General features: G+C 35.6%; 1 protein-coding gene across 15 annotated transcripts in view; it reads right to left on the reverse strand.

Annotated features, from left to right (window-relative positions):
• The window catches only part of LOC140153752 (uncharacterized), a 107,660-nt gene that overhangs the window by 42,938 nt on the left and 36,998 nt on the right, over nucleotides 1-27,724 (reverse strand). For 11 of the 15 annotated variants that reach the window (XM_072176600.1, XM_072176589.1, XM_072176592.1 and 8 more), the window contains 20 exons: nucleotides 23,921-24,028; nucleotides 21,653-22,018; nucleotides 21,245-21,481; nucleotides 20,444-20,749; nucleotides 20,237-20,290; nucleotides 19,768-20,004; nucleotides 18,783-19,088; nucleotides 18,631-18,681; nucleotides 15,581-15,688; nucleotides 14,504-14,872; nucleotides 13,591-13,827; nucleotides 12,488-12,796; nucleotides 12,093-12,149; nucleotides 11,355-11,576; nucleotides 11,030-11,143; nucleotides 6,450-6,821; nucleotides 2,546-2,782; nucleotides 1,967-2,275; nucleotides 1,665-1,724; nucleotides 288-509 (listed from right to left, as the gene is read on the reverse strand). In XM_072176600.1, coding sequence (XP_072032701.1) covers nucleotides 288-509; nucleotides 1,665-1,724; nucleotides 1,967-2,275; nucleotides 2,546-2,782; nucleotides 6,450-6,821; nucleotides 11,030-11,143; nucleotides 11,355-11,576; nucleotides 12,093-12,149; nucleotides 12,488-12,796; nucleotides 13,591-13,827; nucleotides 14,504-14,872; nucleotides 15,581-15,688; nucleotides 18,631-18,681; nucleotides 18,783-19,088; nucleotides 19,768-20,004; nucleotides 20,237-20,290; nucleotides 20,444-20,749; nucleotides 21,245-21,481; nucleotides 21,653-22,018; nucleotides 23,921-24,028 — 4,281 coding nt within the window. The remainder of the gene's footprint in view (nucleotides 1-287; nucleotides 510-1,664; nucleotides 1,725-1,966; nucleotides 2,276-2,545; nucleotides 2,783-6,449; nucleotides 6,822-11,029; nucleotides 11,144-11,354; nucleotides 11,577-12,092; nucleotides 12,150-12,487; nucleotides 12,797-13,590; nucleotides 13,828-14,503; nucleotides 14,873-15,580; nucleotides 15,689-18,630; nucleotides 18,682-18,782; nucleotides 19,089-19,767; nucleotides 20,005-20,236; nucleotides 20,291-20,443; nucleotides 20,750-21,244; nucleotides 21,482-21,652; nucleotides 22,019-23,920; nucleotides 24,029-27,724) is intronic. The other 4 variants (XM_072176587.1, XM_072176593.1, XM_072176594.1 and 1 more) reach the window with 4 other exon arrangements.

A 27,724-nucleotide genomic window follows, 5' to 3' on the forward strand; every position in this document is an offset into this window, starting at 1 on the left:
GATATAACGGTTCCAAATGGTAATGAGACTTTTGGAACATACATTTCCGGCGTGGTTAGTACAAATTACTATGTTTTTTGTTCACACAAATTGTGCTATTCAAACCAACATCTCAATTTTGATAAAGACAAATGTGGGATGAGGTTGTCAATTGGCAATAATTGGAAACTGTAATCGATGCTATTGATATTATATATTGGACCTGAACCGTTGATAGGAATACCGTCAACAGCACAGGATATACCACATCCAGCATCCTGAAGAGAACTGGAATTATCACACATTACCTGCACATCCCTCTTCGTCACTATTGTCTCTGCAGTCATCGTTGTCATCACAACGCAGATCCCACTCAATACATCTTCCATTAGCACAGTTAAACTGTGTGTCAGGACAACACATGAGTTCGTCACTTCTATCCTCACAGTCTGCATAGTCATCACACCAGAATTCACTTGGAATACATTCTCCATCGTCACAACGTGTTTGGTTTTCTGGGCAAGGAGACTCTAAATCGCCAATATAATAAAATGCTAATTAATAAAACACTTAAGTTTATATAACACATACAAAGATTCTTATCATATCATTGATCAATTACTATTTATTATTTGGGCCATTTTCAGAAAAGAAAAAAAAGACTTTTGCACTCCGCGCGAGTGCAATAGTCCATTATCCATTACATTGTACACTAACTCGTAGCTATATTGACAACGCTGACAAATGCGAGCGTATAGTGCGCACGGTGACCACCTCGACTCGCCGATTATAGGTGGTGGTATCGCTTCTAAAATAAATACACTTTATATATATTTTTTGATTTATATTATTTTTATGGTGATGTATAAAATTAAATGGAAGAAAGGAAATTTATATATGAGTTATATAATACAAATATTTATTTGCTCAATGGAAAGAATATTTTCATTTTTAATTGAAATGTCCAATCAACTCGGCAAAGCCTCGTTCATGTCATTGAATGGAACAGTTCATATTTCCCCTCATGAAAATATTCTTACCATGTACTCATAAACATCATTTTTTATATACTATTACAGACTTTCATTCTCGTTTTTATAATTCATATATACATATATAAGATATAATCTACTATATGTGACGTGTCGTGTCAAAAGCAGACACTTTTGGGCAGGATGGAGAAATAGCCAAAAATCTGCCCGGGGTGATTTTTTTCACAATTTGGGTTTATTGCGAATTTGTGATGTTATTAATGTTAAAAATATTGTCTGATATAACTGGCATCTTGTATTATTTGAGACATTCTTCAAGGTAAGTCCTACTCTCAATATTGTCAATAATATTTTAAAGGCCGATATCTCAATTTCTAATTTTATAATACCATAACTTACGAACCCATTATCTTCGCTTAGGAATGTCCGATTTCATTGGGGAAAATGGTGTTATGGAGCAGCAAAATATCTCTATATTTAAGATATGTAAAAACCTCAAAATGTATAACCTGCCCAAAAGTGTGTCTGATTTTGACATGACACGTCACATATGTGTTCACTTTTAGATATTGCCATGTTGATGCTTTGATTTATTTGAGATATGTGAATCGAATATTACATTATAGCGTTATATTTAGGCATGTAAACTCATGTACAATTATATTATTGTACCATGTCTACCACGTGACCTACCTGTAGTTCCATAACCGTCAGGATCGGAAGTAGTACTTGCTGCTGTCGTTGGAGCAAAAACTACAACAAAGACATAATAAACATGATTTTGTTTTATTACAAGTATCATTCTTGAAATAGAAACAATTTAGAGAAGAAATCCAACAATTTCCCAAGAAGAAACTCCAAGATCATATTTTAAAGGACTCTTTCACAAAAGATAGCATAGTCCGTGGCCTTGGGTCGCAATCTTGATCAAGGTGAAGATAATTTACAATAAACAGTTATTTTAAATTACGTACATTGCGTGCATGCCAACTTACTCGTTTCAAATGTAAATGGAGTCGCTGCAACATTATTATAGACTTCGGGCTCTGGCTGTCCTTCAGTTTCAACTACAGCTGCAACCTCAACGTCATACATTGTCTCTGGTTCCAAACCTGTAATTGTGTAATTTCCGGCTTCAGCAGGAACATACACAGTCTGCGAAGGACCGCCATCTTGTGGAGTTAATGTAACGGCATATTGCGAGATATTGCGTTGAGGGTTGCTGTCTAATGTCGGTGGACCATCATCAAAATTGAGTGTGATTGATCTTCCTCCAATATCGCCAATGGTTGGAGATGGTAATTCTGATCATAAAATTATAGAATTGTAAATGATTAACAGTGCTTTATGCTATATGTGTTCTCTCTCCGTCATTGTTTTTCATTTTCCCGCACAAGTTGTGCCATCAAGTTCATAGGTTGAACCTCATCCATTCTGCCCGATTGAGCGTGAGATACATTTCTTTAATATCAGGAATTGAGACAGTCAGTCTACAAAAGTCTACAATAATAACGTTATTAGACGGGCATTTAACATTAAATATCGCCATGATAGAAAAAAGTTTCTTTCCTCACCAACATCGCAAATTTGAGTTTCATCGCTGTTATCTCTACACTGATTCCTTCCATCGCAAACATTGTCCGTGTCTGTACATAATCCATTTGAACAGAAGAATTTGAATGGACAGGTAGCACAGAAAGCTTCGTCTTCATCACTGGCATCAGAACAGTCTTCAAATCCATCACATGCCCATTCTTTGGAGACACATGTTCCATCATCGCAGAAGAATTCATCTGGTGGACACGTTGGTGCTGTGTACAATTTGTAATAAAGTAATGAATTAATTTATCATTGAAGTGTCAATCAATAAAAAAAAACTTGAAGCATATTTTATTTATTTATTTATTTATTTATTTATTTATTTATTTATTTATTTATTTATTACAAGCATTAATGCTCGATGTTTATGATGAACATTGGAATCAGAATTCGTTCCTCCAAGCGGCAGTCGTTCAATGCACGTCTTATCTATATTGTTAATAGAGACACTGCGATTTTCCAAACGTAGCACGTAGCACGTACGTTTTCGCGTACGTTTTCGCGTACGTTAATAAAGACTATGCTTTAAATAAAGACTATGCTATTTGATCAAATCTCAACAGCTTCTAACCTAGGTCGATAGAGGGCATAGTAATTGAAAAAATAACAGTGAGCTGAGTCTCTGCTTAAATTCAAACAGACCGCTTTTGATTTTGATTAAAATTTTGATCTACATGCTCATTAAACCTAATTGTAGGCATATCACATCAAAAATAAGCGCAGCAGAAACATGTTATTTAATGTTTCTACATGAATGAGCTTTATTAAAGCATCAAAAATCAAAAAACGGAATTGAAATCGGTCAATGCATTGTGATGTAGTGTCAATTTAAAGATGCTCGTAAATGGAATAAAAACCTGCCACAAAATGGCTGCAATGACAAAATTGGCACATTCCGAGATTTTGACGGTTTATTTGGACGCTTGCTTGAAAAAGCAGCGTTAATTTAAGTATCACAGGTTAAATGCCTATCTTTCCTGACTTCGTTAAAGAAAACGAAATTAAAAAATTTATCATTGAATAATTAAAATAAATTAACCAAATGTACTATTTTAGCAATTTCGGCCAATCTGCAGACAAATTAAAGCTGAAAAAATGACTATGTTCAGCTAATTAATATGCAAAATTGATGCCAGTGGAAAACCGTATACGATATCAGGGTGCGGGTTTTTTTGCACACATATGTATACGAAGTTCTTTCAATTGATAAAAAAAAATACACAAAAAGTAATTAATTATGCAAATTAGCTAATTACAGCTAATTATGTATTCATGATATTATTATGTAAATTAGGCATGAGTAATTTTGGTGTTTTTTAATATTTAATTTAGTCTATTCATTCACCATAAATTTGTCAAGTATGAACCTGTTATGATGTTGAATAAAGAAACAGCAGTTAATTACTTTAAAATAACACAAAAAATACAAAGTTTGACATTTTGATGGTGTCTGGAATAGAATTTTCTTTTTTACTGTCAACATGGTATGTGTCACCATTACTCAAAGCCAAATCCGAAAAGTAAAAATAAAAATTCATTTGCAATGAGACTTAAAATTAACATTTTGTTATCTGGATTAACGTAGGAGGGCAAATGGTAAAAGGAAGCGCCGTTTCACTCTAGCGTGTATGCAAAACTAGTATGGCCTTGGACACACACAATGGCTTAAAGCTATTGTGGTTTGGAAAACTACTCCCTATGGAATATCTTTGGTAATATTATGTTTTAACTAGTGTTCCTCAAGTGTTTCATTCAATGTAGACGGAAATAATTTACATGCTAAGAAAGATTAGTATTTTAGCTAAATGGTGGTAGATCAGACTATTTCAATAGGCCTATATTTACTGATTTATGAGCGATCGTCAAAAAATCCATTAAACAGGCAGTAATTCTTGAACAAAGCAAAATTTAATTTTGTCGGATTCAATGGTAGCTTCAGAAAGGTTTCATATACCATATATTAAAATTTCAAACAATTGGGATAAATGGAACATACTAAGGAAATTCATTTTTGACATTGATGTTTTCCAAAAATCAGCCGACTTTGATGCGCGCGCTTTTTAATTCACTGTTATGCTTGCATGCACAGTGTGGCAGAATTATTGCGCAGCCACTGTGACATACCTACTAATTGTTTTTTGTGCTCCCCAAATATTATAGTTGCCCCAAACCATATATTTTGGTAGATTAAAGATTACTACATACATACATCATGACTTTAGTTTCAAAATGAGACTTTTTCGTCCTGAAAATTGGGCGCGTTGCATGGACTTAGACATGAGGTAAAATCAGCATATTTCACGTAGCATCTGCGTTTTTATTCTACGTTGGAATCCAAAATGGGAAATCGCAATGTAATTTTCTTAACGCAAAGTATCACACACATTTCAATGGGCAATCTCTGTTGCGTTTAAATTTAGTCCATTTTTAACACATCGCTGTACCTTTATAATAATGATTTGTTACAAACAAAAAGGATCATAATAATAATTAGCCTTTCCTTCATATGTTCATTATCTTTGACTGTCTTTAATATATTGTGAAATGGACCAATTTTGTGCATTTTCAACGATGTATCTACGTCGATTTCGCACGTGGAATATCTTCAAAAATAGCTAAATACGTGACCTCGCTTCGATACAGGAGAGTGGTTTTGAATAGATCAACGTACGTCCGATGTCTACGCAATCGCAATGTCTCTAATATCTAAACAGCAATTGGACTGTTTGAGACAGGGAACAGAAACAGAATGTCCCCCTTAAAAGGACGTAGGACGTAGTACTCTCTAGTTCAAATGAATCATGAGATGAGTAGAAGTATGAATTTAATAATAGATGTAGCCAATTACATTCAAACATTTCCAAGTCAATACCCCGGGTCAATACCCCAGCAAGCTACAATCGCGAGGCGAGTACCATAACGTCAGGATACGCCCCCATAATCATAATGGATATACGAAAATCCGTGCGAATACCATGCTCAACATACTTGTCCCTATAGACGAATCCAATTTCACGCATTCCTACACCTCAATGACAGCCATCCCCCTTAACTCTATCTCACCTAAAATGTGAAATGATGTGGCCGTGGCGAGGATATCAAACTGCATTCCATCACCCGTGTTACACGTAGACAAATGAATGATGAAAGTTTACCAACACAATTCAATTCAACATCGATTTTTAAGCGAATTTATTGGGCAGTAACTACACCAATTTGGTGCAGACGGGACCCAGTAATGGCCGACTGAATTCTGACCATCACTTGGCTCGTTGGATTCGTCTATACTTGTACGTACGAAAGGTTTTATGAGAGGAAAAACCCATGAGCAATTATCATCAAACTCACCTTTTCATGCTAATTTGGTAAATTCTGGGAGCAAATGACTTTATGAATTTCGGAATACTTGTATGGAATATTTGCTTTTTTAATTTATAACATCTTTATAGGGGTTAGCCATCAATCAGTGCAATTCGAAACTGACTGTGATATACATAAATAAGTTTTAATGGGCACTCTTAGCCTCTTAGAACTATTTCTTTTGGCTTCAACGAGAGCTATATCATCTGTTGAGCCCATCAGAGATATGGTAAGAATAGATATATGGCTGACAGGAATTAAGCTTAAAACACGGGGCTTAAAATTGGTGAGGGATCTAGAAGCTCTATTTTCATTGGTTACTTAAATGCTTTTATCATGTAATTAACCAATCAGGGGAACTGTAAGAAAGGCAGTAGTGCCCATGGGGTTAATGCCTCCACCCAGGGCGTAGTACTCTCGTGGTTTATGAACCGTGGGGACAGCGTGAGTCTGAATATAATATTCAGCGTTACCAATTATCTTTGCATGTCTCTTTAAATGTTTCTTATTGATGCATACCTTCTGTTCCAGGTGTTTCAGTTGTACCACATACGCTTTCATCACTTCCATCAAAACAGTCTTCATCTCCATCACAAACCCACGTGCCGTTGATGCATCCTCCGCCATCACATTCAAATTCATACTCAGGATCACAAGTGCACATGGTTTCATCGGTGTAGTTGAAACAGTCGTAAACGTAATCGCAAGCGTAGCCGGCGGGTATACACACACCACTGTCCACACATAGAAATTGGTCTTCTGTGCAGTTACAATTCAATTCGTCACTTGCATCTAACTCGCCAAAGCAGTCATAGTCCCCATCACATACCCATGTGGCATTCACACAGCCGCCCTCGGCACAAGCGAATTCAGTTTCGGGGTCACACTCGCCTGAACAGAAAAAGTTTAAACAGTCAGTCCGTAGAACACCATTGTCATAGTCGTAGACCGATAATATACACTTATTGCATCACTTTATAGCAAACATTTTTATAAACGTGTTAATATAAACTGGTTTTGGTTTTGGTCCAACATTTCAATAACATTCAAATGTTAATGTAAATGTGTTTTACCAAACACGTTTACAAATTACTTTCCAACACTATCCGCTGAGTGCACCAAATCTGTGTAACTTCCGAATAAGCTACTAGTCTATTAAGTTGGCGAGTATCTCACATTGACTTCAAAGTCACAAAAGTTACTAGAATAGTAAGTATTATATCCTTCATTAATATATTCTCGTTCATTAATTGGTTAAACGAGTATCATGTGACCAAAAATAGTTTTGCTATTTTGCAAAGCAGTCAAAAAGCCGACTCAAAGTACTATTTCCCCGGGATATATTTTTTGCTATACTCCCTCTGAGCGCGTATGACCTCATAGCCGCGTCGCAGTTCATAGTGGTCGGTGCAATTCGCCACATATGCGGGATATCGCTACCGGTTCAGGGGTATTAATGTGTAGCAAGTCATGTTGTCTTGCGAAGCACACAAGCAGCAGCACAGAAGTGCAGCTAAAATACGGCAGTTTCATGACATAATCTGAGTTACATCAGGAACAATATCTTAATATTGACGGCGAAATAACAGAGAACGTGGTTACTCGTTTCACGGCGGTATTGTAGAGGTTACAACATTACAACGGTAAGCTTTATAGCCACTCAATTGTGTGCGTGCTTTGTGCATGTAGGCCTACATGTATCAATCAAAACAAAGCACGGCAAGCCTAGCCTAGCCTTAACTATGCTAGGGCTTAGCCTACATGTATGCCTAGGCATATGTCTATGATAAAGGCCTTTCTAATATTTTAACCAATTAATGAACAAAGAATTATATTAATGAAGGATATAAAACAAATATTTACTGCTCTAAATTCGGGATCTGGTGGATATATTGGTCCCCTCGGTGAACTGGAGACCGTGAGCCTATTATTTCCCTCGACCTGGCGGTCTCGGATCCCGAATTTAGAGCAGTAAATATTTGTATAATATTGTTATTTAATTGCCAAGTTACTCTCATGATGCAGTCATGTCTACAGTAGAATTCATCTCGACCTTTGCAGGACTTAAACCCCATTAAAAGCTATTAAACCAAGATAACACTCATTGAAATAGCTCAACTGATTAAATCGAATCTTCTCTGGTTGTGCACATGTGTCTGTTTTTGCATGTGCGATATCGCAATAAAGCTGTATTATAGCTTCAGTTGGGTAACCGATTATAAAGGAAACGGAAGGACACAATGGTATGTGGACCTTTGTTCACGAAATGAGACAATGCCCTGCTTTTTGTTAACCAGTATTCTTGAAAATGAGCAACATAATGATTGTTGACTTAACACAGTTTGGAAATAATTTCTTCATATTTTTGGTGTTATTTGTCGTTTACATATCCTTCCTAAAACACAAAAGTGCGACCCTCTCCAAACACCTAAATTAGCTAAAAATTTAGGACATGTTACAAAACTATATTTTCTAGAATTTCATAGAATAATTTAAATGTAGCTTGTACCGTTTTCTTGTGGCATCCTTCAGAAGTGAGCGGTCCGATACCAATATTTTCGGTCAAATCTCCATTCAATTAACACGGGGAGTTGGCTAGCTATGCCTTGCCCTCACTCATATTTTACAAAAGTGCGACCATTTCTGAACATCTAACCTAGCTGTAATTTTAGGTCATATTAGAGAAATATATTTGCTAGAAGTTTGGAGAATAAATTAAATATTGGCTGGTTATTTTTCACACAGTGATGTTAACTAGGCAAGTGTCCATTCTTCCAACATACATCATTTGAAGAGGTCACGCGTCAATGGTGAGAGCACTGTGTATTGTGTATAGGAAAACGGACAGTAACTGCAGGATGTTCATCTTTTGAGGAGTAAGTTGGCGATTACCTTGCAATTTCAAGATTTCCAAATCTACGTTAAGTTACTAGACTAGTAAGGCAGCTATTGTTATTTACTCGGCAACTTACTCTTCATCTTTTGAGGAGCAAGTTGGCGAGTAAACAATTCAAAAATCATTGATTATGAGATTGTGGACGTAAATAATAAGATATTTCTATACGCCTATTTTGCGTGTGGAGCGTCTCGTGTGCGTTTTCGTGAACTGACGGGACAAGTAATTGATCACCTCCGATGGCTGAGTCCCCCACCCCGGCGGGTTATACCCTTCTGCCATGATGTGACAGAAAAGATATAATAATTATAAACTATTATAGTCCTACTACAAAGCGTAAGGCACGCAAAATACACCGACCGGTATTTTGTTTGTACCAGGGTATTTCGTGACATAATACTGCCTATTATTAATTATTGTTAAAATTGAATAACGTCAATGGTCGACGTAGGACCGCGTGGTTAAAAAAATTGATATTAAAGGTGCTGATTTTGATAATCTGATTCATTAAAGCCATTTTGTACGATATTTGTAATGCTTAGTCCTAACTTGTAAATGGAATCAACCAAACTCGTTGTGTTTGTCAGGTAAACAGATCAATTTCGACATAAAGTCATAATTTTTATTATGACTTTAACTTCCCATAGAACTCCATGTTAAGGGATCTGTGAGCGTTTTGAGCGTTTCGACAGTATTTTTGTGGGACATGAGAGCACATCAGACATATCGAATTGCATTCTGAATACGAAGAATGTCTTTCTGATATCAAATAACTTTCATTTTTTTAAATTCACGATATAATACTCTAAATAATATAAATTTGATATTTTTCACATATTTGATAAACAGTCCTCAAAGTAAATTTTATAAATCTAATGATATATTCTTAAAGTGTATGTAGCTAGGAGGAAAAGCCGACGATCAATTGAAAATTTTGACCTTTCATATTGAAGATATGAAGATTTTTTCCCAAAAAGACCTAATTTTTTGTGTGTTTTGGGGAAAAAATCAATATCTTTAATACGAAAGGTCAAAATTTTTAATTGATCGTCGACTTTTCATCCCACCTACATATCATCAGATTTATAAAGTTTACTTCGAGTACTGTTAAATATCAAAAATATCAATTTTTAATCATTTGCCGTAAAATGTGTATTACATTGCAAATTTCAAAAAAATCTTAATTATTTGGTATCAGAAGGACATTCTTCGTATTCAGAATGCAATTCGATATGTCAGATGTGCTCTAATGTCCCACAATAAATACTGTCTAAACGCTCATACCCCATCCCTTAAACAGCCAAAATAGCCAGTGGGGTTTCTTTCACTTTACCTTGTTATTTATTCTTAAATGGACAGCAACCCTTCCCAACAGTTATTTATAATATTATTGCTGCATTTGGGAACAGCATAACAAAATTAATATTTGATTGAAATCGTACATGAAGGCTTTAAATAAGATACTAAAGAAGTAGTTTCTCACTAGTAACGCTTCAGAACAGCTCTCCAAAATACTACTTTAGTCAGCTACAAATTGTAAGGTACTAAACTAACTATGTTACGCGGATTCGGTGCACTCTGCCGTTTATGTTAGTGTTATAATGTTTTGCAGCATATTATAAAATTGTTTTATACCCTTTATATACCTTTTATATAACCCAACATTAAAATGTTTTCTGTTAAATGTATCGTGTGTGTGGTGTAGGGTGTGGCTGTTTGCTGGAGTGGTACACTTTGTACACATTTACATTGATATCAGAGTAAAAATACTTTTCACCAATACTGTTACATGCTTCGTATTTAATTTTGGTATTAATTTAAATAAGTTCTGCTACTTGTCTTTCTATTTTCATTTTTTTAATGTTTTACTTAAAGATGAAATCATAGCTAATCCAAGTTAATTAGTAATTTTATACATGAATTAAAAATGATATAATTGGACAAATTATTAAAACCAAGCGCGACACATTTCGTTTTTATTGTCACTTTGAACACCAGGTGTGAACAACAAAGGTGAATCCTAAGGAAGCAACTGAGTTCTTGATTAAAGCTAAATTTATAGTGAATTTTGGACGTCTGCAAAATGTCGGGATGAGTTATTAATAAATGTCAATAAAGAAATCCAAAATCTTATCACATGTAAAGTAAGAATAGGGCCCACCCGGAGCTTCATGAGTATGGGTCTTTTGGCTTTATTTCTTACATTCATCTGTTTCATCACTGTAGTCTTCACAATCAGCAACGTAGTCACAACGATAATCATTCGGTATGCAAACATCAACGTTTGTACGACACCTGTATTCGTCCTCGGCACATTCTGAAATTACAGACAAATAATAAAAGGAAAGAAGTGGTTTGAATGTTATAATATGACCTAAATAATGTATTTATTTGATAATGAGCAACTGTCTGTGATCGATGCTATTGATATTGTATATTGGACCTGAACCGTTGATAGGAATACCTCCAACAACATAGGTTATACCATATCCAACATCCTGATGAGCACTGGAATTATCACACATTACCTGCACATCCCTCTTCGTCACTGTTGTCTCTGCAGTCATCGTTGTCATCACAACGCAGATCCCACTCAATACATATTCCATTAGCACAGTTAAACTGTGTATCAGGACAACACATGAGTTCATCACTTCTATCCTCACAATCTGCGTAGTCATCACACCAGTATTCACTTGGAATACATACTCCATCGTCACAACGTGTTTGGTTTTTTGGGCAAGGAGACTCTAAATCGCCAATATAATAAAATCTGATTAATAAAATATTCAAGTCTATTAGGCGACGAAAAAAGAAAACCCTGATCTACGGGCCCGACCGACCCAGATTTTGAACAACTTGGAAAAAAAATTCCTGTACAAACATGACAAATGAATGCCGACCCAAATTTCGGAAATTTCAGGAAAAAAATTGTTATGTTTTTTTGTATTTTTTGAAATTGCAAATTATTTACAGATTTTGATGATTTTTTAGGTCATTTCAAAAAAAAATAAAAAAACTGACCGACCGACCTTGACAGGTCCGTCCGCCCGTAGAACAGGGTTTCTTTTTTTCGTCGCCTTACAGACTTATATTCTCGTTTTTAAAATTCACATATATAATCTACTATATGTGTTCCCTTTTAGATATTGCCATATTGATGCGTGGATTTATCTGAGATATCTGAGATATTACATTGTAGCGTTATATTTAGTCATGTAAACTCATGTACAATTATATTGTACCATGTCTACCGCATAACCTACCTGTAGTTCCATAATCAGGATCGGAAGTAGTACTTGCTGCTGTCGTTGGAGCAAATACTAAAACAAAGACATAATAAACATGATTTTGTTTTATTACAAACATCATTCTTGAAAAAGAAACAATTTAGAGAAGAAATCCAACAAGCTTTGAGAAAGGTTTTCTTGATACTTCATGTGTTTTTCATAAAAAGAAACTCCAATATCATATTTTTAAAGAACTCTTTCACACAAGATAGCATAGTTCGTGGGTCGCAATCTTGATCAAAGTGAAGATAATTTACCTAATAAAACATTATTGTACGGTCAAGTGAGATCTATGTAACAAGTGCCGTCATTACCATGATTACCACGTTTATTTGACTGAAATTAAAATTAGAATATACATGACGACTCACCTGTTTCAACTGTTATCGGAGGTATGCCAAGATCATAGGACTCGGGCTCTTCTTGCCCTTCAGTTTCAATAACTGCACGAGTTTCAATGTCATACATCGTTTCTGGTGTCAATCCTGTAATCGTGTAATTTGTCCCAGCTTCAGCAGGAACGTAAACAGTTTGTGAAGGCCCGCCATCTTGTGGAGTTAATGTGACAGCATATTGTGCGATGTTTCTTGCAGGGTTGCTTTCTAGTGCTGGTGGTGGCTCGTCCCAACTTAGTGTAACGGACCTTCCTCCAATGTCTCCAACAGACGGAGATGGCAATTCTTTGAAAGAAAAAAAGTGTCTCTCAATTTACTTATAGAATTCAAAAACAACAATTTAAGAATCAGTGAAATTTGATTCGTTAAAGATATACAAAACAACATTCTGTTGATTACGACACCAGTTTTCCAGACAAATGGACAGCGCTTTTAAGAGTCCCAATTGTTTAAAATATTGACATAATGGAACAAACACGTTTACATGGACCTTTTTAGACTAAATTTATACCATCTTTATCGTTTGAAAGACTGGTAACCTCATCGCAGACTTTACCTCATGAAAATTTAGTATTGTATATAACCTCAGTTACATTTGTATAGTTATTCTTTACAGTGTTAAACATGATTTTCTTTTAAATGACCAAAAATTGTTGTATTGCAATGGACCATTTTTTCCCAATGTTGATGTCTCGGTTTGCTTCTCGGAGTCACTTTATTACACAAATATTGTGTGTCTTTGTTACGTTTTTAAGATATGATAACAAGTCAATTTTCAACTAACCGTGATCCTTATATTTAAAAGTTTACTCTTGTTTATTGATACATAAAAATTATATTCCAAATCCCACTTGTTTCAATTTAGAACTGGTAAGACGTAAGCGGAATAGTGAATTATCTTAAAACTACTTTTAGATCATTTCCCTCACTACTTGATATCACTTGATTAAGTCGGATTTAAGGCCGCCAATGTAATTTTGAATTCTTTATTTAAACTGGTTTGAATAATGTGAAGGCTGAGGGTATATGTAATAAATATTTCTGATGACACTATCTGTGTCTAACTTCAATTTTCTTACCAACATCACAAATTTGATCTTCATCGCTGTTATCTCTACAATTATTTATTCCATCGCACACATTTTCTGCATCTGTACATCTGCCGTTTGAACAGAGGAATTTGAATGGACAAGTGTCACAGAATGCTTCGTCTTCATCACTACCACTAGCACAATCCGCAAATAAATCACATGCCCAGTCTTTGGGTATACAGGTTCCGTCGTCACAAAAGAATTCATCAGGTGGACACGTTGGTGCTGTGAATATACAAATTAACGTTAATCGTTATCATTCCTGCGTAAAATGTTCTACTTCATGACCCCATAGCCGCTGTTTGTCTGTATCGCCTGCGCGATACATATGTTGTCTGAGTGGATATGTGTACCCTACGAATTTTGAACTCTTTAGAAAAATGAAAGTGATCACAAGCCATTTAGTGGACCATTTTTACACTATAGTATTGTGTAAAATTTCAGTTGGAAACTGTGTCAAAATAAAGTCCTAATTTAAGTCATTTCGTGGCCCCGTATCGCACGTATTGCTGAAAACAAAATTTGTAGCTGTACGGATGTTCAAAATGTGTATGAGGAGTGTCGTGTCTGAGGGGATGCAACCTTTGACACCTCAGGGACATGTTTTTTTCTTTCTTGCTTACTTTTCGCTTTCATTTTGTCTTTCTCGCATTCTTTATTTGCACGCACCCCCAAAAGTCCCCTCACGCATGACCGTCGCATTATGGCTATTACACCCACAATAGCTCGTTATAATTATCACAAATGGGCTATTACGTTTAAAATCCACACTACCCCTGTGGAGGGAGGGTGATTTTCAAATGGAGCTGCTCATGTGTTCATTCCATTTGAAATTCATACTCCCCCTGTGGAAGATATTTTAAATGAAATAGCCCAATGAAACAAAAAAAAAACCCGTTACCTTCTGTCCCCGGAGTATCAGTGGTACCACACATGCTTTCATCACTTCCATCCAAGCAGTCTTCTTCCCCATCACAAACCCACGTGCCGTTGATGCATGCTCCACTGCCACATTCAAATTCATACTCAGGATCACATGTGCAATTCATAAGTTCATCACTGTTGTCTTCACAATCTGGTATGTAATCACATCTCCATTCTGCTGGAATACATAGAGAGTCATTTGCGCATGTAAATTGGTCCTCTGAACAAGTGCAGTTGCCTCCTTCATCACTTCCGTCATAGCAGTCTGGCACTCCATCGCATTGCCACGTGATATTGACACATCCACCCGTGACGCAAGAAAACTCGATCTCGGTGTCGCACTCGCCTTGTTTAAGAAATAAAAATCAATTTGTTTAATATTGTAATTGACATCAACTACTTTTGAAATTAAGGTACGTTTTAAGTGAATAGATTCATCAGGTTTGTACTTCAAATAACAATTTTTGCTTGACAAATCCAGCAAGTTATATCACATATCTTGGGAAAGAGAGTACGCACAATCGGATATCAGTTTCCCGGGAAGGTGGATCAAACGTCCGTATCGTATACCTGTACCTACATATCTATATCTATAAATCACTCTCCTGTAACGGGATTTTAAATAGATATACGTGCGTTTGATACGTACGTTTGGAAATCGCAACCTCTATGATATTAGCAAGTAAAAACGTATCGAGCAAACATTGTTATTTGAAGGTGTGTTTTGTAGGTGAGAATAGAGAACAACAAGTGTTTAACATGTTACCACTATATAAAAAAGCATTTAACACGTTATAGAATACACTATAAACTAATATATAAAAAAATCATTTAACACGTTGTAGAATACACTATAAACTAAAATATAACAAAAAGCATTTAACACGTTGTAGAATACACTATAAACTAAAATATATAAAAAAAAGCATTTAACACGTTGTAAAAAACACTAAGTATTATTTAGTATTATTCTATAAACATGAAGTCGGTGTGCTTTGCTAGGAACTTTTGCCATGCTTTCAACTCTATAATTGAAATATATGCGATTACTTACAATCATCTATTTCATCACTGTAATCATCACAATCAGCTATGTAGTCACATTGGTATTCACTCGGTATGCACTCATTGGTACGGCATCTATATTCATCCTCAGCACACTCTGAAATGTTACATATTTTTGGATTATTATTTCAGTAATTACAGTACATGATAATAGTAATTCTATGTGGTAGGCAGTGGTTAACGATTTACAATAGCACCTAAAACCAACAAGACAGATAATAAAATGAACTAGACTTAGCTGTGGTCTAAGACCACGAACACAGCCGTGTTGTGACACCCTTAATGACCTTTGACCCCAAAATCTACGAAAACCCCACAGGCATTGCCTTATGCCAATGCATGTGTGCACATAGTATCACGTGTCATGTCATTTGTGACAGAAGGGACATTTTAAATGTTTTTGTCTTGGACCGGAAGTGATCCCTTAATGACCTTTGACCCCAAATAAAAAAATATCACATATACATTGGGTAAACATAATTCATGTGTGCACATACCGTCACTCTCCTGTTTTTCTTAGCTAATAACATTTTTGAAGGAATTTGGTTTTATACCGAGAGTGACCCCTTAATGACCTTTGACCTCAAACAAAAAAATACCACATATACATTTAGGTAAACATAATTCATGTATGCACATACCGTCACTCTCCTATGTTTTTCTTAGCTAATAAAAATTTGTAAAGGAATTTCGTTTTATACCGGAAGTGACCCCTTAATGACCTTTGACCTCAAATCTGGGTATGATTCATAGACACTGGGTAATAGCAATGCATGTGTGCAATTTGCATCACCGTCCTATGTAATTTGTGGGAGATTGATGATTGTGACCAAGTTAGGTCAAAATCGGTGTACGCATGTCAGTGCTAGAGCAAATGTAAAGGTCGACAGAAGAAAGAAAGAAAGAAAGAAAGAAAGAAAGAAAGAAAGAAAGAAAGAAAGAAGAAGATCCTGTAAGAAAAAAGACACAGCCGTATGTCACGGCTGTGTAATCACCAACTTACTTTAACCAACACCTGCAGCCGCAGATTAATTACTTCGGGAGCTTGGACTAGCTCCTTTTCATCTTCCAAAGGACTAAACCAAACCAACTGGTTCGTTAAAGGATATAGAATCATTCATTTTCAACACTGAGATCGTAAGACCAACTTGTCAATACTTTGAGAGAATAATGTTAGTTGTGATTTCACAAAAACCATGATCCTGTTCCTTAATTCAACTCGAAACTGGTTTCTTCGTTTGACATGTTTGATATACAAGTTTTTAAAAAGCACAATCGAATACACGCCACGTGTATTGTGTTTTTCTGTCGTATATTTAGTGTAGAGATGTTGTCCTACACGGGCACGTCTTTTCAATATACATTATATTGTTCAATTAACTCCCTGAATAAAACTTGCGAAAATTTTGGTGTGAAAAGGTTTAACGTTTTTATCTATTTTGCTGGCCAAATGACATTACATCCCTTTAAGTTGTCAGTAAACACATTCCGAAAGCTCCCAAAATAAAGAAATAAAAAATATTCTTACACGGGAAACCAAACAGGCACAGACGGACACAAACTTTTAGGCTCTACAGCTATTAATACCTCGAAATTAGTGCGGCTTTGGAATTTGACCCATTTATGGCCCACATTTGACCGACCCTTTCCTGCATCGAGCCACTGTATTTTTGTGTACATCCTGAATTTGTTTTTGGACCATCAAAGGAACCTAAAAATGTTGGTTTGGTCTGGTCCTGTGGGATGCATATTCCAGCAGTAGGAAAAAGAAAGTGCAAGACACTATACCGATATATAATAATTCTGTCGGTGATAATTTTCATGCTTGCAAGAAAATGGATTCCACGCTCGCTTAGCTCAAAGTAATTTTGTATGCTTTATAATACAGAGCAGTAAAAAAAAAGCGGTGTGCTAATCTTCCTCAGTCGCCTTGAATAATTATGAAATAATTCTGTCGGTCATAATTTTCTGCTTGCATAGATTGGCAAGAAAATGGCTTCCAGGGCTTAGCTCAAAGTAGGTTTGTAAGCTTTATATTACCAGAACCAGAGCAGTGCAGTGAAAAGCTGTGTGATAATCTTCCTCATTAAACTAGTCGCCTTGAATATGAAATCTAAACAGAAATTAAGTCAGATCATGTTCTAAAACAAAATAAACACAGACTCCAGTGCGTATACTGCAAAGTACGTCACGCAACGCGCACCATAGCGGCAAGCATGCGAATTAATGCTTCATAACACATAGTTTCATAGAATTTCGTAGAATGCCACAATGGTCCGTTACAAAGAGGAAAGATTGCATTCGAAGAAGCTGAACCACAGAGAAAATTTTCCTCTGTGTGATAATGCTATAACGTTATTGGTATCGCAAAACCATTCGCTTGGAAGGCACACGCCATCGTCACATCGCGTCAGATTTGCTGGACAAGGTGTTTCTAAATTACAATAAAGATCGTGGTAGCAAACAAAGCTTTGGTAAGCTGTAAATAGTCGTTTCGGAATAAGTCCCGATACCCTATGCGTAAACAATGTAAAACCTTAACCCTAATCTCAACTCAGTCCGTAAAACACATATCTGAAAAATGTAGGGTATACTATAAGTCGTATACGATAATTTGTATGTTGGTGTCAATAGGTGTAAACTACACAGTCACATGTTTTCCACAGGCTACAAACAAATATGTGTTAATATACAATGTCTTAATTATGGTGTGTTTCTAAGTGAAACAAGAGAAATAGGGTAAATTATTGAAACAGTTGGGTTGTATAAGGCAGTCATAATACCATTATTTCAGATCTTGGCACTGGTCAGGCCGTTTGGAGATTATGAAATACAATAATATTGAGAAGCATGAGCTTTTACACTCTGTAGCCTGAAAATATCAATCTTTTTACACGTGATCCAGAAACTATCAATTGGGAAGATTAGACTGATTGAAGATACCATTGTGGTATTAATGTGCTGTCTTTAGCGCAAATTACTGAAATTTGTCAAATTTTTCTAACATTTACCCCAAACACAGCACAATTTCTGAATTACCTGTTGTTCCAGTCATTTCCGTGGTGCCTGCTTCTGTAGTAGGGGCACTTACTATAAAAACAAATAAAATAAATGATATTATACATTTCAATGTTTTTTCAATAACGAACAAATTAATTTTAATAGCGTACATTGCATGCGTCATAACTTACTGGTTTCAAATGTAAACGGAGCCACTCCAAGATTATCATAGACATCTGCCTCTGCTTGTCCTTCAGTTTCAATGACAGGTGCAACCTCAACATCATACATTGTCTCTGGTTGCAAACCCGTAATTGTGTAATTTCCGGCTTCAGCAGGAACATACACAGTCTGCGAAGGACCGCCATCTTGTGGAGTTAATGTGACAGCATATTCCGTGAAATTACGTGGAGGGTTGCTGTCTATTGGTGGTGCATCATCAAAATTGAGTGTGACTGATCTTCCTCCAATATCACCAACGGATGGAGATGGTAGTTCTGGTAAAAAAAAATCAAAAGATTTACTTAAGGGATGGGGTATGAACGTTTGGACAGTATTTATTGTGGGACATTAGAGTACATCAGACATATCGAATTGCATTCTGAATACGAAGAATGTCCTTCTGATATCAAATAATTTTGATTTTTTTTAAATTCGCATTGTAATACACATTTTATATTTGTATTATATCGTGAATTTCACAAAATGAAAATTATTTGATATCAGAAAGACATTCTTCGTATTCAGAATGCAATTCGCTATGTCTGATGTGCTCTCATGTCCCACAAAAAATACTGTCGAAACGCTCAAAACACTCATTCCATATCCCTTAATGCTAATGCAATTGTGAACATACCGTATATTTGACATATCAAAACAAAAGATGACAAAGGATGTGCTAAATGAGTCTGATGTCGATTAAAATCAAAATTCAGTCTTCAATTTTATTGCATGAGCCATTCGCAGAGCTTTATTGTGCTCAAAACCACACCATAATTAGACTTACAATTCAAAAAATATGGTCAATTTAGTGTAGCTCAGAACAACAAAATACAAAGGAATTTTTGGTTCTTGGCTATACTTCAAACTAATATTTCTAACATCTGACTCATTTTGCTTGATTACATCACAGATGTTATTAGCAAACCACTTCAAATCATTTCAATTAAAACTTACCAAGATCACAAATTTGAGTTTCATCGCTGTTATCTCTACACTGATTCCTTCCATCGCAAACATTGTCAGTGTCTATACATAATCCATTTGCACAGAAAAATTGGAATGGACAGGTAGCACAGAAATCTTCGTCTTCATCACTGCCATCAGCACAGTCTTCAAACCCATCACATGCCCAGTCTTTGGTGACACATTCCCCATCATCGCAGAAGAATTCATCTGGTGGACACGTTGGGGCTGAAAATGTCAAGCACATCATTAAATCGTTATATATATTTTGTTAATCATTTCTTCAAACCTTTTCGTGCCTTTTCCAGTAAGTTATCACCTTCCACTTACTTACAATACAGGATTTCTATTTTTGGATGAATAAGCATTACTATTAATATGAATTTTTAATGTACCATTGACCCAACATGCTTTGATTGACCCACGAATGGATTATATACAGAAAAATACTGACGCTCACCTTCTGTCCCAGGCGTCTCAGTTGTGCCTATAAAATCCGTTGTTGGAGCAAATACTACAACATAAAAAATGAAACACCATTTACTTAAGGAACTTTACATTAATTAAAAGAAGTCTGCAAGATGAGACATTTTCAATATATTCTGGGAAAATGTGATTTTTTTAAAACATGTTTCAAAAATATCATACATAAGTTATATTAACTTACATGTTTCGAAAACTTGTGGAGGTATTCCAAGATCATAAGACTCAGGCTCTTCTTGTCCTTCAGTTTCTATAACTGCACGAGTTTCCATATCATACATAGTTTCTGGTTTCAATCCTGGAATCGTGTAATTTCCGGCTTCAGCAGGAACGTAAACAGTTTGTGAAGGCCCACCATCTTGCGGAGTTAATGTGACAGCATATTGCGCGATGTTTCTTGCAGGGTTGCTTTCTAATGCTGGCGGAGGCTCGTCCACACTTAATGTAACATACCTTCCTCCTACATCGGCAACGGATGGCGATGGTACATCTGAAAAGAGCAAGTTGCCCAATGAATTTTACAATTAATAAATAAAAGAGGTTCTTAGGACACAAGAAAGTCCGTTAGATGTGAAAAACAGACCTTTCATGAAAACTTTATTCTGAATTTCAATTAAGATTACTGATTCCATCTAACTGGAAATTAAATTGTATAAAATCTATAAAAAGATTACACTATATATCTGAGGAATTAATGCATAAATATTTTTTTTGAATTTCTTTTGTAGAGAAAAATACAAATACATATCTTAGGGTACATAATTTTAGGATACAAAGGACCGGATAAGACTACCCCACCCACCCTTTATGCAATAAGTAGGTCGGGATGTCTCGTTCAGCTAAGTGTTAATTTAGGTATCACAACAAGGAATCGCATTTGAATTCGTCGATGATACTCTAAATCTTCCTGCAAGTAGTAAAACAAATTATAAAATTTGCCAATTTTGTATTGTATTTATCATTTCAAACTTGATCAAAGTCTTACCGACATCACAAATTTGAGTTTCGTCGCTGTTATCTCTACAATGATTTCTTCCATCGCAAACATCTTGTGTGTCTATACAAAGGCCATTTGAACAGAAGAATTGGAATGGACAAGTAGCGCAGAAATCTTCGTCTTCATCACTACCATCAGTACAGTCGTCAATTCCATCACATGCATAATCTTTGGAGACACATGTTCCATCAGCGCAGAAGAACTCATCAGGTGGACACGTTGGGGCTGAAAACGTTAAGCACAATCATAAATTCATTCTATCAAAGCGAGAAGCAAAGTTCAATTATCACCTTGTACTTTTATATACAACATGGATTCTGTTTTTAGACTAACGGACATGTACTACAATGTCTGAAACAATAAATGGGTTATATACAGAGATTAATAGACGCTCACCTTCTGTACCTGGTGACTCAGTTGTGCCACATACGCTTTCATCACTTCCATCAAAACAGTCTTCTTCTCCATCACAAACCCACGTGCCGTTGATGCACCCTCCACTGTCACATTCAAATTCATACTCAGGATCACATGTGCAGTTAGCAATTTCATCACTATAATCGTAACAGTCGAAAAGGTAATCGCAGGCATAGTCTCCAGGAATACACAGTAAACCATCTGCGCATGCAAATTCGTCTTCTGCACAGGTGCAATTTACTTCATCACTTCCATCAAAGCAGTCTGGTTCTCCATCACACCACCACGTGATATTGACACATCCACCACTTGCGCAAGAAAACTCGATTTCGGGATCACATTCACCTATTTTATTTTAATGTAAGAACATAGTTCAAGGTTTAGCAGAGCTTTTTTGTATCAACATGAAGCAAAGGATATTATACGATGGGGAATATGACCCGCTATTTGTTGTCATATCAATATTCTCAATAAGCCCAATCGCTATTGTAACTTCCGGGTTTTTTGGGGGGACACTTTGACCTCTGACATATCAAGGAAATTGCTGTAATTATTATTTATTTATTTATTATTGTCATAATATTATCTTTAAAAATATTTAAATAATTAAATTATTCAATAATAATGTTATTTTGGGTTTGTTTTTATTCTTTTTTTAAACATTTTAGATTATATTTTGTACGTACAAAAACCAATTTTTCTGAATTTTCTCAATAGGTCAGAGGGCAAAGTATCCCAAAACTGCAAAAACTGTCACACAATGCATTGCAAACTTCCAGTGCCGATTTGGCTTATTGACATATAATTAGACTTTCACACATAGGAGCGACATTTCAAAATAACGATAATGTAATGATCCTAGCTGAAATTAAATCTTTCCATTGATGACGCGTCCGAAGAGAATTAAGAGGATTAAGAGAAAAACTAAAGCATTCGGAAGATGGTGGTTTTTTTAAGACAAACGAGCAATATACAGACTTGACATTTAATATGGAATATTTTTTCGCAAAATTCCAAGACTGGTCTGGAAGGTCTGCATAAACCGCACGGGCTAACTATTAATTGGGGTGTGTCGGGATATGGTGTAAAATAATTGTTTGACAGAAAATATGCTTTCCATTAGTTTACATTATGGCGCTCATAATGTAGTGATTTGGCCTAAAATGGCGGATTTAAGGAGACTGAATTTGTTTTTTGTGGGGGTAAAATTTCTGAATTTGAGCAACATTATTCTTATATTATCAAGTTTATTGAGGTTTGAGGCGATATTTACTGAACCTAAATGCCAATATTGTTCGTCATAACTGAATTGCACATGTAATCCATCAGTTTGGAAAGTGGGAGGAGCTTTAAAAAATATGGCTCTGAAAAGTGGTACGCACTCGGAAAGTATGAATGGTCCCCTGGGGTCAAATGTTATAAACTTACAGTACAAAAAGAAATAGCATGAGCTCATTGGACAATCAGGAATCCGCGCAGTTGTTTGGAACCGTAAGTTTATAACATTTAACCCCAGGGGGACCATTCCAACTTTCTGAGTACGTACCACTTTTAAAAGCCCTACTTGTAAGCCCCTCCCATGTTAAAGAATTTGGTACATTCTAAGTGTATTTCAGCTGTGATGAATGCCAATTGCTGACGATGTTTAAGATATATCGCCTCAAACCCCTATAAATTTGATAATAACTGAACAATGTTGCATAAAGTCCGAAATTGTGTCCCCCACAAACCTCAAATTCAGCTTGCCTAAATCCGCCATTTTAGGTAAATTCGCTACATTATGAGCACCACAATGTTAACTTATGGAAAGCACATTTTTCTATGCAATAATTATTTTACACCATCTCCCGACACACCCCAATTAATATTTAGCCCGTGCGGTTTATGCAGACCCCTTCCAGACCAGTCTTGGAGTTTTGCGAAAAATATTCCATATTAAATGTCAACTCTGTATATGCCCATTTTCCCTATTCCCTCTTTGGCCTATTCTCTCTTATCGTTTCCCCAACTATCATCCCATTCAATCTCTTTCAAGGCCCCTTATTTTTTTTGCACCCCCCCCCCCATTTCCAGGCAATAATCCCCAAAACACCCAAATTTCCCCTTTTTACGGCAATTTTGGGCAAAATTGGTTGATTATTGCCCCCCCCTGAAATTCACTTTGCCCTCCCCCTGAAAAAATATTCGTGGTGTCGCCACTGATTCGAATATATTAAGCCTTCTTTATTATCGCCTTTGGAAACTAACATTCATCAATTTCATCACTGTTGTCTTCACAATCAGCAAAATAGTCGCATCGGTAATCACTAGGTATGCAAACATTGGTACGACATCTGTATTCATCCTCGGTACATTCTGAAGTTTGAAAAGGAAACAATCGTTATAATTATTTTTTCATACAATAAAAACAAAAATGTCGAAAATTTGAACACCGCTTTCATTTCACTATTAATCACTAGATATGGATAATACATAGTTCATGGCGCTAGGTGTTAGCATTGCTACATTAGTGGAACCAATATTTTTTGCCCACTTTGATTTCCACGGGGGATCGAAGGTCATGATGGGGCCAAGCCTCAACGTCGAGTAGATCATATGTCAAAAAGTTCATACACAGAGGTCAAATTTTAAAAATGATCTGATTTCATCGAAACTGGTCTCAAATCATTCCCCTTAACATAAGAAATCGCAAACATACTAATTCACAATTGTGTTGCAACTTATATGTACATGCATAGCATTTTTGACCTATGATTTTATCCGATTCTGATTGCAACTAGTTGCAATTTAATCTGTGCATTTTGAAAATTTGGCCTCTGTGCATGACATTTTTAAACTATAGTTTACGCAATAACTCCTGAAGTTTCCTTTTTTAATTTTGAGCAATAAGAGGAACAATTTGAGGTATATTTCAACATGGTAGAACAAATGCTGTCCCCATAATAACCTTCGTCCCCTTGTGGGAAGCATATGGGGCATAGAATAAAATAAAACCAATTCTAGTTTTATCATTTGAGGTGTATTGAAGGATGCCAAAAAACATGGTTCCACTAATGTAGCAAAAAAATGCTATAAACTCAAATATCACTACAGAGCGAAATGTACTAACACATCTAAAGCTTTGCCCATCTAGCGAATAAGCTGATCACGTCCAAGTTTTCTCACAATTTATGTCTATCTATCTGACAACCGATGGGCAACGAATGTTTATTTTGCTTTAAAATAATATTAGAACGTTTGAACAATCAATTAGTTACATATTAATACCAAAATTAATTCATTATCATGAGTTAAAGTTGAGTTATGATGGTTTATATTTCCCCTACCCCTTAATTTTGTCCTATTTTATGCTGTTACATGTGAAAAGGTAACTATTTTTTACATTTTCTCTCACACATACATGTATATAAATATTCAAAATATTATATCAATAGAAACTTACTAAACAAATTTTAAAAATGGAAGTTTGTTTAGCGCAGTAACATATTAAGACATATTAAGACATGTAAAATACCTCAACCGTGCACCCTATACACATCCCGACCATCCCCACACACACAGCCACATACCTACCCCAAACCCATTCCACAGAAACCGACATGCAAGCAAACATGCACCTATATAAACCAGAACATCAATGTTTGCCTAGATATGCTTGACATTAAAAACAGAATTAAACATGGAAACTTAACTAATTTTGAAAATAGAAATGGGCACAGAAGTACAATTTGAAGCCAGTGTTGCATACACACCCTAACACCCACCCTACACATTTTTATGAAAAATCATATTTACTACTAGTGTATGGACTGTCCACTTCTAATTATGATCTAATGAAACCTAGATTAGCTTTCAAATAATACTAGAAAGTTAGAACAATCAATTAGCTACATATTCATACCAAAATAAATTCACTATTATCATGATTATGGAAATTTATATTTCCCCTTCCCCTTAATTTTGTCCTATTTTCTTGATTTTATGCTATTACACATCCATGTACAAAATGGCCTGTAGAAAAAACTTGATACCACAATTTCAGACCCCTACCTACCTAGCAGTGATCTAGAGGGTCCATACCCGTCCATGCTAACTACCTATGGTGTCAAACCTTGTATGTAGTGGGTGTTAACGAACTCCTTATTTAGAGCCCCTGCCTGATATTGCTCTTCTACTAAATGCATTATATTTTTTCTCGATCAGCCAGCAACGAAAGTTTATTAATCAAGTCAATAAATGCAACAACTTTGGATGTCATACCAATTAAAGCCATAATGTGTGATTTGTATAAAGAAGAGATCCCTATTTAAAAGTTTTCACTGACCACATTGTCCCTTTTTAATTTCGAGCCAATACACAAATGAGGTAGCTATCACTTGATCGGGGAACTCGGGGTAAAACCGGAGATCTCGAGGTTTAATATAAAAACTTAAATTTTACTGTAATTAAAGCACTTCAGGCTTAGTCATTCACGTGGTATGTTAGTATAGCTCTGGGCATCACAACCATGCAAAAAATAGAAATTTGAGAAAAATTGAGGGCGTCGCTGTGGAGCAAATCACATATTATGGCTTTAAGTTCATGGAAATTTAAAAAAAACCTTTTGCCTGGGAGTACAACAAACTCAACAAAGTGCGTAATAATTATGAGCCTCTGGGAATGGTAAAATTGGTGGCAGGCAAGAAATTGTTGATAATCAATTTTTGTAGGTAGAAAGGAGCAGCATTTTTAGTACACATGCATTTATGGGACATCATTCTATAGTACAAGAAAAGGCTTAAAATCAGTATGGAAACGTTCAATGTGCACAATTTCCTGCTTGCTACACTTCATTCATTATTTAAGGTTTGGAAGTTGAATTTCAAAAGGGGCAATGGTTTTTGGCACGACGAGCTAGAGGAGCAACCTATTTTTCACACACCGAGAAGGAGGATGAAATTTTTGGCCACCCTTTCATACCGTTCCCGGGGCTAATAATTATTGCACATCCCCTAAGTAGCCGACAATTTTGCAGCACCAAAAGAGACATTTCTAGATAGATTAGTTTCTTTTCCTACACCACCAAGAAAAGTTGTAATGGAACAGAAATTATTTGTTATGCGAATATATTTCGTCATATGAATGCAAGAAGGTCGTAATATACCGTAAAACCCCGTCTACAAGCATATAGTGTGCTTCTGATGAAAGCTACATTAATCCAGTCGCCATTATTGAGTTTGAGCAAATAAATTACGGATCCAAGCATATACAAACAAGTATTATTTTAAGACCGATCTATTGTATTGGTATATTAACGCTTGCTTCGAATTAATTAAGCTTTTATGAAAAAAAATATATATGCTTGTAGACGGGGTTTTACGGTATATGCATTATTGGCGAAAATTGAGTTTTTGATAGAATATGGGTAAATGGGTGTGTGTTTTTTAAATCAACGTTTGAAGTGTGAAAATAATCCTTTTTTCAATATTTACTCATTAGAATAAAATGGCGTATCTGCATGTTTGATACGACTTTCTTACCGATCTATTGTAAGTAAGCAAGTCGTATAGATAAGACTTCGTGGACCATTATTCATAAGTTAACTGAATGCAACAAAAAGTCGTATCTGCGCAGATATGACCGTTTTTCATTAGTTAATTCGGATATCAGATATACAGATACGACCCCTAAATTTCTCGTTAATTATTTTAAGAAATGTGTAGAGTGTATCAAAATTAACACTTTCATCTTGCACATTTGGCCTTTTCATTAAAGCGACCTTTTTGCATTCACATGGGCATTCTGTAGAACTAATTGCAAACACATTTATAACATATTTGAATGCATTCAAATCATACCAAGCTTTACGACCTGCAAATCAAAACCGATATCAAAAGACATGCATTGCCTGCTTGTCCCTTCAGCCATGCAAAAGTTCTATATAGAAGCCCATCAAACACACAAATATTATTAAAACGTTTATTCAAAACGTTTTAATAACATTTAAATGCCAGGTTATATAAAGATCATGAATACGTTTTTAAAACGTTATTGTAAACGAATGTTATTAAA

Source organism: Amphiura filiformis, chromosome 5 (assembly GCF_039555335.1).
Source record: "Amphiura filiformis chromosome 5, Afil_fr2py, whole genome shotgun sequence".
Lineage (NCBI taxonomy): Eukaryota > Metazoa > Echinodermata > Ophiuroidea > Amphilepidida > Amphiuridae > Amphiura > Amphiura filiformis.